This window comes from Topomyia yanbarensis, chromosome 1 (assembly GCF_030247195.1).
Source record: "Topomyia yanbarensis strain Yona2022 chromosome 1, ASM3024719v1, whole genome shotgun sequence".
In the NCBI taxonomy this organism is placed as follows: domain Eukaryota; kingdom Metazoa; phylum Arthropoda; class Insecta; order Diptera; family Culicidae; genus Topomyia; species Topomyia yanbarensis.
In genome coordinates this window covers 32,194,538-32,206,541 of record NC_080670.1, presented here as the reverse complement: position 1 = coordinate 32,206,541, position 12,004 = coordinate 32,194,538, and the positions used below count along the sequence as shown (strand labels likewise).

The 12,004-nt window shown below is 41.0% G+C and overlaps 2 protein-coding genes across 3 annotated transcripts; both read left to right on the top strand.

The window, feature by feature from the left end:
• The first annotated feature begins 4,209 nt into the window (after window positions 1–4,209).
• On the top strand, window positions 4,210–9,107 carry LOC131677298 (glutathione S-transferase D7). Of its 2 annotated transcripts, none has more exons than XM_058957024.1 (5): window positions 4,210–5,950; window positions 6,470–6,679; window positions 7,261–7,402; window positions 7,460–7,711; window positions 7,763–9,107. In XM_058957024.1, the coding sequence occupies exons 2-5, from the start codon at window positions 6,480–6,482 to the stop codon at window positions 7,823–7,825; spliced, it is 657 nt and encodes a 218-aa protein (XP_058813007.1). In that variant the 5' UTR covers window positions 4,210–5,950; window positions 6,470–6,479; the 3' UTR covers window positions 7,826–9,107. The 2 variants fall into 2 exon arrangements, with proteins under 2 accessions (XP_058813007.1, XP_058813006.1); XM_058957023.1 differs by lacking the exon at window positions 4,210–5,950 and adding an exon at window positions 6,090–6,387 and having other exon boundaries at window positions 7,763–9,106.
• Window positions 9,108–9,731: 624 nt separating this feature from the next.
• LOC131677297 (uncharacterized) lies at window positions 9,732–10,499 on the top strand. The gene has a single exon (XM_058957022.1). The coding sequence runs from the start codon at window positions 9,776–9,778 to the stop codon at window positions 10,454–10,456; it is 681 nt and encodes a 226-aa protein (XP_058813005.1). The 5' UTR covers window positions 9,732–9,775; the 3' UTR covers window positions 10,457–10,499.
• The last annotated feature ends 1,505 nt before the right edge of the window (window positions 10,500–12,004 follow it).

Here is a 12,004-nt window from a genome sequence, read left to right as displayed (position 1 = left end):
GCCCGAAACATTTGGACCGGCATTTTCGTTCACGTACAAGTGAGCAGTAGAAGAGGGACACAGAAGAAGACAAAAAACAAGCAAACACACTTTTTTAGCAAACCGGCATATCTCCTCTCACCGGCTTAGAGCCGACTCGACCAAGAAGACGAAACTCGCATTCGAAACGGGCAGCAAGCATTGCGCAGCAACTTTTCCTATGAACCTCGAGAAACTTTTGCGATCGACTGACTGACTAACTGACCGACCCCACACCGGCGGCAACTAGTTTGATACACTTTTGTGACCCCAGCCGACCGATACGGATGATGTGGCCGTACCCAGGGTGAACTGAATCAACTGCAGAGTGGTGCAGTCAAGCAACAAGGTCTTCCAGCGTGGCCCCGTTGAATCTCCACCGAACATGTTATTTGACAAAGTACAAACTCTGCTGATTAGTAGGCCGTGAAATTGGCTTGCACCGGTCGGTCGGTCGGTCGATCGCTCGCTCGCTATAGCACCAACACAACCGCGACTATGCGGTTACAGCTACCACAAACAAAAGTGAATTCGCAAACAGACAGATAAAACAGATTTGATTTACGGGCCTATGGGGGATTACAGCGATGACGAGGCGGAGGCAGTCTCTCGCCGCAAAAAGTTGAAAGTCATGCTAATTTTTAGTTTCTTTTTTTTTGCTTGCTAGCTTAGTAAAGTGGTGAAATAGAGAGAACATATCCTTAAAGGTATGCCTGTGTTTTAGTGACTCAGATCGACAAAGTACGCCCGCAAATGGTCATCTACAATGTTGAACACGTCAGTCAGTAGTTGCGATTCTGGTGGAGCTCATGTTTGATACTGAATACAATCTGAATGGAAAGCGACCTTGCCGATGGTGGAATAATTCATGAAGACAATAGTTTTGTCGTCCCCCACATAGTGAGCACTGACCCAGTATAATCTATTTGTCATTGAGACTCATTGTTCATGGGAATGAATGATTTGCATAGAGATTCCGTTGGAATATGCAGTAACATTAATGAATAACTTATGCTGCAGTTGCGGTTTGATGAGGGTAAATTCGCACAATCAATTGTGAAGTTTTTTAGGGATGGGGTTTCTATCAAACCGCAACCTCAAGTGGTTTGTCAACATGGGTTTGTTGTTGGATACTTATCATACACTGCCTTTACTTATATCATTTGTCGATTTGTTGTCTCATGGTCTGTTATGAAGTGCCTCAGAATACCCACGGAGTAAATTTATTCAAGAGACTTTATTAAATTTCTACCTTACATATTATAATGATATTCCAGATCTACTTCATCCTATACAAAAAAGTCACCAGCGGAATGGTGTCTCCTTTATCATTATATAAAAGCAAGGAGGTTGACCTACTAGCATATCCAACACGCCAGATGCCTCAATACATCCATTCAATGTTTGTCAAGTCACGAGAACTGCGATAGAGAACAGGTAACACACTCATGAATGCAGGAGAAGCAAGCGAATTCTGATGCGCATAGTTGGCGTTGCTGCCAGTGCCGGTTTTGTTTGCTCCTTTGTTTCGTCTATTCGAATTGCGTGTCTCGGTAGCATTTTGTACTGTCGCATAGATTCTTATGAAATATGCATGAGAACGACGGTAGAACAATGAAGAAGATTATGCTGTTGCAGTTCTCGGCTGAATAAAGTCCACCAACAAAATTTTGCTTTACGGACGAAACTTGAGGCTATGGAAGAATGGCTACCCGGAAAATGGGGACAAAACATAGTAAATCACGTCCGGTTGGTCATTCAGTTTCCAGTCCAATGGGAGCTTGATTATCCAACTTTTTCATCATTTTTTCTGCAATTTTAGAAAAAAACAATGCCGTGGCAAGCCCGATTAGTCTTTTCGCCAATATTGCTAAAATATTATCTATTGCATTGCATTTTTGGATGAACATTTGTTGCCGGTTGGGCAGCAGTTGTTGGTTTGGTTGAAGATGTTAAAGTTTGTTTGGGCTCTGCATTTTGTTTACAAAATTGGCGCACGAAAATCTGATTTTCAACGTTACACAGCGTAGTCTGAGCAAAAGTAGTGTCATGTATCAAGGTAACAGCGGATGAAATAGCGCAAGCTAATCGCATTTCTACCACACTAACTTCTTTGTCAATGGACGTCAACATCCAAAAAACAGTTGTAGCGGCAGCCTCATCTCCGTATTACGCCATGAATTATGTAATTGAGTTTATGATAGGCAGAACCGTAGCGTGATTTTCCGGCGTTTGTTTTGCAATTCGACTGTCTAACATTAATTTATTATAAACATGGAAATGGCACACACCTATCCTGACAAACACAACAAGTAAATAGAAGGTGAATATCGCTCCTTTGACACAAAACAGGATGAACAGAAATTTCACTTCGATAGTAGAAAGTTTATTCGAGAATTAGGACTAGTAGAAGCATCGTTACTATGAAGCTTACTAGATAATACCATAAGAAGTTTTGCTAACTTGTCAATGCTGTTTGGTTTAGAACCATTGAGAATGACGAACCATTTGGACCTTCAGAATTATTATTTCTGTACCCAATATAAATAAAGGCGAAGCATTTTTTCGGAAGGCTTGTGAAACCAGTTGATGCTTGGTGTTTGAAGGCGACGGACGAAGCATTTTTCCGATATGATGTATGTGCAGATCAGTTAGCTAAGTTAGCTAGTTTTCTTTGACCAAAAAATAAATATTTTCGATGCCAGGAAACTTGGAAAAACACGGAAAAATCGGATTTCCAAGACTGTTTCACTGTGAAATCAGTTGATGCTAGATGTTTGAAGGCAATGGACGGAGCTTATGTTCAGTAGATTTCATATCAAGATGTGCATACTAAGAAGACGATTTTAAAAAGCTGTTACCTGGTTGGTGGATTGTTGTTTACGATGCATAATATTCGAGTTGAATTACCCGTCCAAATGCCGTACAAGCGAGTAAAAAAAGATGCTTTTACGATTTTCTGCTGATAAAGGTTAACAATTCTTCTTTTCATTTGCTATTGGTTCTGCCATTTGGTATCAGAAGCAACCAGCAATACATCGAGAAACGACAGGTGCCCACATTTTTGCTGTACTATCGCCTGACGCGTCTTTTAATTTCTTATATCTTGCAGAATTACTGTCTCTTCAATTTTTTACTTTGCGCCAGACACTAGAACAGTGCAAAAATGAACTAGCCTTAAAAAGACCTATTTTAATGAATTGACGCAGAAATATTCAGTCGCGACGATATTACTAATGACAAGCATTTTTAAAATGACTACCGTGTCTACATTTTCACCTACAAAGTAGAAATTGACGGCGTGATCACTGACTAGTTTTAAATGCTACGTAAAAGCCGCTTTATGTAAAATATACAGCTATATTACTGCACTTCCATAAAATTCCTTTTACTGTTGTTGTTCGCTCAAAATGCTGTTTACTAACAAAACGTTTTTATATGGCTTTTTGAATGCTGACTACAACCAGTCAAGCATACAAAAGGTTAATGCATTCTTTTGCAGAAAAACTGAAGAGAGCTCCACAAAATATAACAGACCGAGGAAAGCCTAAGAAAACCGACTCTGACATCAGTAATTCTAGAGCAAACACAGAGTTTCTAGCGCGCCCCAATATTTCAACTAGAGATTCAGCTTAGCACAGGACTACGTGGGCTTAGATTGGGCACCGTATGAGCTTTAGGGTTATTCGTAAATTGTAAATTCGTAAAAATGTCCCGAAAACTTTCTTGAATTTTATGGGAATTTTGTTTTACATATATTCTAGAATCTATTTTGTATTTTACAACTTCGCATGATCTTCCTCTTAAAACTTCCCTGAAATTTTTAAAGTCTCAGAAAATTGTTGGACATCTCGTAAGCTTGTATTTTTTTAAGTTAGCGTGATTTTCACCTAATTCTAAAAATATAGTTGAGACTTAAAAAGCTTCTTGGAGAACTATTCTGACGTTGGTGGACCACCTAGAGGTTTGTATGAATTCCCTGAATTTTATAGTGCTTTCCTGAAATTTTTGGAACTTTCCTCAGATTTGTAAAATCGTCTCTAAAGTCCGTTTGGTTTCCCGAATAGATTCCCGTGATTTCAAACACTATTCAACCATAAATGTGGCCTGTGTCAAATTTCACAGCCGCCAATACACAGTGTCAATAACCAATAAATACACCAAAATATGGATTTTGAATGGGATCTTCCGGACCATGGTAAGTTTTTTTATGGGTTGATCCCATTTAAAACACTATCAAAACACCATCGCTGAAGATCATAGATGCTAACCCAGAAATTCACTGAGCAGAATGTAATTTGTAAAGTTTCACTAAAGGTCGTAGTAACTCGTTTGACGTATTGCAATTGTAGAGTACTTCCGAACTTTGGGAACAACTACGAAATTAAAAGATTTTTTCTAATTTACGCATGACTTTTTTAAGATAATAGAATCAACTAGTTTAGTTCTGAAGCACGAAATTTACGCACATACTTTATCGAAATTCTCGAGGTTTGTAGAATAGCGCTGAATATTGCAAAAATAGTTTCATCGACATCATCTGACGTTCTTAGGAACTCTCTGATCCATATTATATTGAAGTTTGCTGAGATTGTTTGGAATACGCAATAGAATTCTTAGAAATCTGAAGAATTATTCTTGAAAATATGTTAGACTTCCCTCGAGTTTATACGGATTTTCCAATAACAGCCATAGAGCACATAAGGGTAACTTGAATTTTGAAACCTCGCTGGACTGCCGAAAATTAACCGTTGCGGTATTGCAACATCTTGTTCAAAGGAGTTGCCAATGTCCTGCAAAATAAAGATTGCTTCCCAAACGACAACGAGAAAGCCTTCGGCAATACTGCCTCCGAATCGATTTAGCATACGACTGCATTCAAAATCGGTCATAGAGCGGTCCATAGTTGAATGGATTACTGAAATTTGGAGACAATATCATAACCATGAGAAGCACTAGAGGCTCTCTTCAAGGAGGAATGCTGTCACATATTATGTGGTCCCTGGTAGTAGACGGAACGAATGGAAAAGTGCGGTATGCGAAGAAACGAGTTACGCAGGTAACATAGTCATCACGATTTGGGGCAAGGATAAATCTAAAGCGTGTACGGAATCAAATTGCATCACAAGAAAATGTTCGCCAAAACTCATCCATTCATCCGATAGTTTCCATAAATTCTTGTTTTCCTTATTTCTGCTCCGATTTCACTTGATTAGGAGCGCCCACTTTTTCTAAATTGGACGCAATTTCGATGCGAGGAATTAAGGTTCTTTGGCACGAAATTAACCTCTTTAACCTCGTATCACACTAGAACGTCTTTAGTGTAATGGCACGAGTCTAAATCCAACCAGAAAAGCATAAAAACGATTCGGATTTTGGGAAATAGAGGTATTTTAAGGATTTTTTTTATAGGACAGCAAAGGAGAAATAAAGAAACGTATTTTAACAGATGGGTTGCAATAATTGCAAAGGCTCGTACATCGGCATGACAACAAAATTGAACCGAATCACCGGACGTCGGTCCATTCTTTTAAACTCACAACGATTTAAAATGCGGGATACACCTATGAAGCTGAATTGATAAGTTGCACACATTCAGAAAAGAAAAATTAATTAATTCCAAAAGACGCCCAAACAATTTAATTAAACTTCTTTTATGACTAGCCTCCTTCCAATTTGAGACCACCGTGCACCCTCACACTCCATCAACCAGACGAGCAAATCAAAACATCACCTCCTCCACACTGCTCCCGAGTCCACACACCCGCATGTACCTCAATTGAGGATAGTCAGTCTGTCGCATCCAACATGCAATCCTGCAGTCGAGGTGGAAGGTTACAAATCAAACTAAACTGGCTGCTAGGCAACCGGACCAAACAAAGCGTCCGACACCTGGTGCTGGCTGGCTGGTTGGCTGCCTTGCCACAAACAGGTAGGTGACCGCGATGTCGACCAACATCTATAATAATAATGATACTAGAACCACAATCGAAAAACAAAACTATCCACGACCTTCTTTTCCTCCAATTCTACTCTTCGCCTATCACAATGTTTCAGCTTGATAGAAACCAATAGTATAATACGTATTATAGTAAGCCACGTTCCATCGGGTTGGGTGGATGGGTGTTGGAAATTCCGACGGGGGGAATGTTGTAGTATTTGTTCGGCTTCCGTACCCGGGTTGAGCATGTCGTATGCGGAGTCGGCGGTCAGTATCAGTCGGGACGACTAGTTGGATGTTGTGTGTTTAAACCTCCTGAATAGTAGCTCGCGGAAAGGATTAGCAAACTTGGATCGAAAGGCATAGAACTGCATCAAACTGGGGAACTGCATCGAGAGCGTTGCTGTCATTCAGTCTAAATTCTCCAAGTGCGTAGTGTACCGTGGTCGAAGTGGTGTGATAGGCACGCGGCAGGCTGTTCTAATGAAGGTATTTATTTTTTATTTCAAGACGGAGCCAGATGACCCCGGTGCTGTACTATCTTCCTCCATCGCCACCGTGCCGTTCCGTTTTGCTGCTGGCCAAACTGATCGGTATGGAACTGGAGCTGAAGACGCTGAATGTGCTCGAGGGAGAACAGCTGAGACCGGATTTTGTGGAACTGAATCCGCAGCACACCATTCCGACCTTGGACGATCATGGACTGGTGCTGTGGGAAAGGTGAGGAGATATTGTTTGGACAATCGGAGGAGAAGGGAGGGGCGGAGTAAACTATAAACTTTTACTATTGGCGGGGATGTCGAGGACTCGTGGTAGTTATTGATTTTAAAATCGGCTGGCGAAGGAGGTTTCTCTAGCTTGAAGGATATAGGAAACTTGGACAGCGAATCTCAACCGACCGGATGTGACCTTTCAGAAAAGTACGGTAACCATTATAAGCATGCACATGATTATGATTGAGTTCGATCCCTCATAATATCGTGGAAAATCGGAATGAAGGACACGTTAATATTCGAATTATTTATTACTAGCATGATTTGTAATAGTGTAAGCAGCCTGTCATCATGATAACCAATACACGTGATCCTGCCAACAAAATTACCGTATCAAATTACACTTTGTCGCCGATGATAGGGTGACTTTTGTCTTTGGCTTGACGGCTTGAAATTATTCATACGTTTCAAGCTTCATAATTGGTTGGTTACATACCTGTTGATGACATTGTTGTAAATAGTTGTAGTTACACATTGTTTGATAATTTTCTTTCACATTCCATTTCAATTCTTTCTCAACTCGCTTAGCCGAGTAATCCTTTCTTACCTGGTATCGGCCTACGGGAACGACGAATCTCTGTACCCCAAAGACTTCCGCTCGCGTGCCATCGTAGACCAGCGGTTACACTTCGATCTCGGAACACTGTACCAGCGAGTCGTGGATTACTATGTGAGCTAGAAACTGGTTTAATTGTAATATAAATAGAAAAAAATATTCACTTTCCAGTTTCCCACCATCATGGTCGGCGCTCACTTGGATCAAACGAAGAAGGCAAGATTGGCCGAAGCGGTCGGCTGGCTGGAGGCGATGCTCAAACAGTACCTGTGGGTGGCGGCCAATCACTTCACGATAGCGGATCTGGCCTTGTGCGTCTCGGTGTCCCAGATCGAAGCGTTCGAGTTCGATCTGCATCCGTATCCGAAGGTGCGGGCGTGGTTGGCCAAGTGCAAGGAGGAACTGGAACCGCACGGCTATAAGGTATGCTTATAATGGAAACCAATTAATTTTTAAAAACACGTATTGTTATAGGAAATCAATCAAGTGGGAGCCGAAACGTTGGCCGGACTGTTTCGATCAAAACTCAAGCAATAGGACGGAAGCTGCTAGATGTTTTCAGGGGCCAGCAAACAGGGATGCAAACAGTGTCAAAAGTATTTTGTAGATTGTTGGTAGATGAGGAATGGAAAATTTATTCACTGAAGTCGATGAGCACGGGAGGCGTCCTTTAATTTTTTTTGACGATTTTTCATATTTTTGAAAACAGAAAACTCCCATTTAGTATTTTGCGATTAAAATAGAACAGAAACAAGCATTAGATAGTTTCAGCTATAATTTGTGTGCACTGGAACGTCAAAGAAAATATCGCCTTTCGACATAATTGTGTAGCACTGAAAAGTTATAACGAGGGACTCGAAACAGTTTCCATTATCATTTGGTGTCGATGGCCGCAAGCTGGAGGGAAGGGATCTTGCGTTCATTGTTCTGGAAAACGATAAATAGAATACACAATTTTAAACATTGTCATTCACAAAGGTTTGTCTGTCAGTTGACTTCTAACTGAAATCCGAAATTTTTTATGATTCTTGTATTTGGCTATGTATGGGAACAGGCAGGGTCCACCAGAGCACCTCATTAAAACGATGTGGACAGGGAGAGTAGAAATGCTGGTTATCATTTTACGTCGAACCTACTGTCATTGGCCATTAATGTGTATGAAAGTGCTTCTCTAAAGAAGTCTGGGATAAGCAAAAATGTTATTTTAATAGACTGAAGATGACAAAACCGAACAGAAATTTCAAAGGATGCAATTGCTTTCAAATAAAAAGATAAGGGTTAAATTCTCACACATCTTACGATTTTTGATGTCGAATAGCTTTTCATTACTAGAAATGTTTATAAACTATTTATGGCAAACTTTTAAATCTTTTTTGGCTTGTAGAAGAAATGATTTCAATACTACAAATTACAAAGCTCTCATTCCATTCATTGAGTTCACATCACGTATGCATTCCTGTAGAGATGAACACATTTTCCTATAGAACGTATATTGATTAAATTAGTTATGAAATTTGCGTTTCGACTTCGTCTCATCAGAATTCGACACTAACTTAGGGACAGGAATAAGTCAGCCACGAAAAATAGTTCTGCTCAGGAACACAACTTGTATCTTCGTTTTTGGAGATAGCAACCATTCGGTACTAGCTTAGTCCTATCACTAAGTTAGTGTCAGATACTGATGAGATGAAATATAAATGCAAATTTCATAACTAATTTAGTTATAGATTTTTGTGCCGTTAACGCGCTCCTTACTGGAGAAAAAATAGTTTTCACCCAAATTTTTCCCCACTAAGAAGAAATATAGCATAGTGAGATATATTGATTACAAATAACACGCTAGGAAACTTAATTGACCACTGGACTATTTGTTTTCCGAAAACTACAGTGCATGAAAAAAATCTCAAGCCAGTGAGCTATATGAGATGGCGCCAAAACAATCATTCCGTTGGAATTTGCTGGGAGCACACCTTTTTCTACCGGTCGATTGAACCGGATTTGCCATTAGCCCAACTTGGTAATATTTAACGGCAGAAAGTCCAGGTAGAGAGCCATTCTTCCTCGTAACTTGAACCTTCTAATCCCAATCGAAGGATGAAACAAACAATGCGGCTTATCTCACCTAGACACCTGACCCTTCCACCTTTAGTGCCAAACAAGGACGATGGACAGTCGAAAAAAAAGGAAGAATGGAATTTCCCTACCTGGCTTCATTTCGGACTGCAATTTACACATTTCGGAGGCAGCCAGCCAGCCTCCGAGACAGAAAAAATTGCATCCTTGCTGCAACTTCAAAATTCCATTAGATAGCATGTATCTGTAATTGAGAATTGCTGTAAATCTTTCCTGGAATCGATCGGGCTGCTATTTTCGTCCTTCCCATTTGCATCGCACTATAAGATGTGTCCGCCAGGAGATGAATGAGTTCAGTCTGTTAGTAAAAGTCCTATTGCCAGCACGTGTCTCTGACTAGTTACCGGTAAAGCGATGTGCCATAAAGTGATTCTAATTTCGGTTCTCTGTCTGATGGTGGGCATTTCTGCCGAGCTCCAAGAATCTCCAACCACAACCCAAACCAGTGACCGACCTGTGATGGATAATCCCGCCTACGATCCAACGATTTATCACAAATTCGTCCCGCAGGATGCCGTCCAGCAGTACGTTCATTCCTACACCGGTCACAACTATCCGGTTGCCACCAACCAAGGATACGGCGGATCACCATTCGACTCGACCGGTTTCGCTGCCATCCCGGCGAAAGGATTCGAAGGATACCTTATTCCAGCGGGCTCGGTGGCACCGATAGCGGAACGACGTACACTTTTCAGCTCGGTTCGTTCCGTGATTCCTTCGGCCCGGTCAGTGGTATCGTTCATCGGACAGATAGTTTCGCTGGTGCTAGGTTCGGCTGGAATTGTCGGACTGGGAACACTGCTAACGTCCGTCCTTTGCTTCTTCACACCATTCTGTACGCTGTCATTTCGAATGGCCAGGGATTCCGGATTCGGTGAAACAACGCAGCAGGTGATGTCCGCCATCGGGGAGCAGGTGACGGCGGATCGAGTTAAGCGAGCGGCAGAATTTGTACAGGTGGCGATCGATAAGTTCCAGAAGCTGAATCAGGTTGTGCGGGAATCGAGCGAGCGGAAGGCGACCGGGGGAGTGTAATTTGATTGAGCGTTGGTTAATATAGTGTATGATGAGATGGTTAGGTGGATTGTTGCTTATTTTTGAGAAAGCCAAATTGTCCCTATTTTCATCGAAAAGTTGCAATATTGATTTCAACTATTATTTGAATTTAGAGCATTTTTCTTAATTTTGATTATAGAGCTGTTAAGGACTTTTTTTAAATTTTGATTATAAAAGTTTTAACCTAGGGTCATTCGCTTCCTTTCTCGGGTTAAAAAAATCTAACCGTATGTACGGGGTTGGGAATCAAACCCAGGTGAACTGCGTACAAAGCAATCGATTTACCAACTACACCATGTCCACAATGCTCTGAAAACTTTTCGATCAAAAAATCATTCGTAGTTTAATGTTTTAAGCGTCTTTAATAAACAATTTGCAAAATAGCGCGGCACCGAACAAAATAACGGCACAAATGTTTGTGAAAGTGCGTATAATACAGCACGCTTAGAGTTGAGTCTCCATTTATTTCAATTGAGGTATAAAAATGGTTTGACATCAATTTAAGGAAGCACCAAGTTTGGCACGAAGGGGGACATGTAGCGACCCTGATTTTCCCTGAAGTAATTATAATATTGGTTATTTGGTCCACACAAACTTCGAAGTAGAATGGTAGCATCCTTTCATACATCAAGCGAAGATAGCTGCCCACATTTGTCTTTCAATTTATTACATCTCCCGTAATTTCTCTTCTTTCGTATTCTATAAAATTTCGATTTGTGTCGGGCTCCAGGCTCGTACGTAAGTAAACGCTCCTGAAAAAAACCCCGCTGATGGTAAAATGGATGTCAAACAAGTTTCCTCATCATAAACTTCGACCCTCCTTAACAGTTATGTGTCCAACAAAAAAAACACCTTTAACCGGCCGACGTGGGTACCCGGGTACCCACAAATTGAAATGCTCATAACTATGGCTTCCTTTAACCGATTTGGACAATTTTAGATATTTTGGATTCAGGAACTCGTCTACTTTTTGATTCTGTACAATAGAACCGGAATAATGGATCTGGTTTTTGGTAATCCGGATTTTCCGGAGTAATGTTCCAGTACTAGGATATGATTTGTAAATTTTAATAATGTCCTAGCAATATGAGTATCAAAACTCTTCAAATTGTCGCGGAAGTCTGTTTTTATTGTTATGGCAATGGCAATTTGAAAAATGGAATTGGAATGGAATGGCCACTCACGGCCCCACGAGAACCTGCTCCGGAATGTCCGTTCCGGGGTCAAATCACCAAATGGTTCCAAAACCACGAGATACAGCCTACTGATGCAATTCCAAGAATTTTGATACCCATATTGCTAGTATTCCATTGAAGTTCGCAAATGGTACCCCAGCACTGGAACCTGCTTCCGGAAACCCGGATTCCCGGGAACCGCATAAAGTAATCCGATTCATTTTTACCAAGTCCAAAAGTGGATGAGTTCCTGAATCCAAAACGGCCAAAAGTATCGAAATCGGTTGGATATTACCTTAGTTACGGGCATTTTAGTTTTGTGGGTACCCGGGTACCCACGTCGGCCTGTTAC

Excerpts from the sequence above, each read along its gene's own strand:
- LOC131677298 (XM_058957024.1), top strand. The coding sequence starts at position 6,480 with ATGACCCCGGTGCTGTACTATCTTCCTCCATCGCCACCGTGCCGTTCC. Across the intron at positions 6,680-7,260 it reads GGACTGGTGCTGTGGGAAAG|CCGAGTAATCCTTTCTTACC; the intron begins GTGAGGAGATAT and ends CAACTCGCTTAG. Across the intron at positions 7,712-7,762 it reads TGGAACCGCACGGCTATAAG|GAAATCAATCAAGTGGGAGC; the intron begins GTATGCTTATAA and ends GTATTGTTATAG.
- LOC131677297 (XM_058957022.1), top strand. The coding sequence starts at position 9,776 with ATGTGCCATAAAGTGATTCTAATTTCGGTTCTCTGTCTGATGGTGGGC.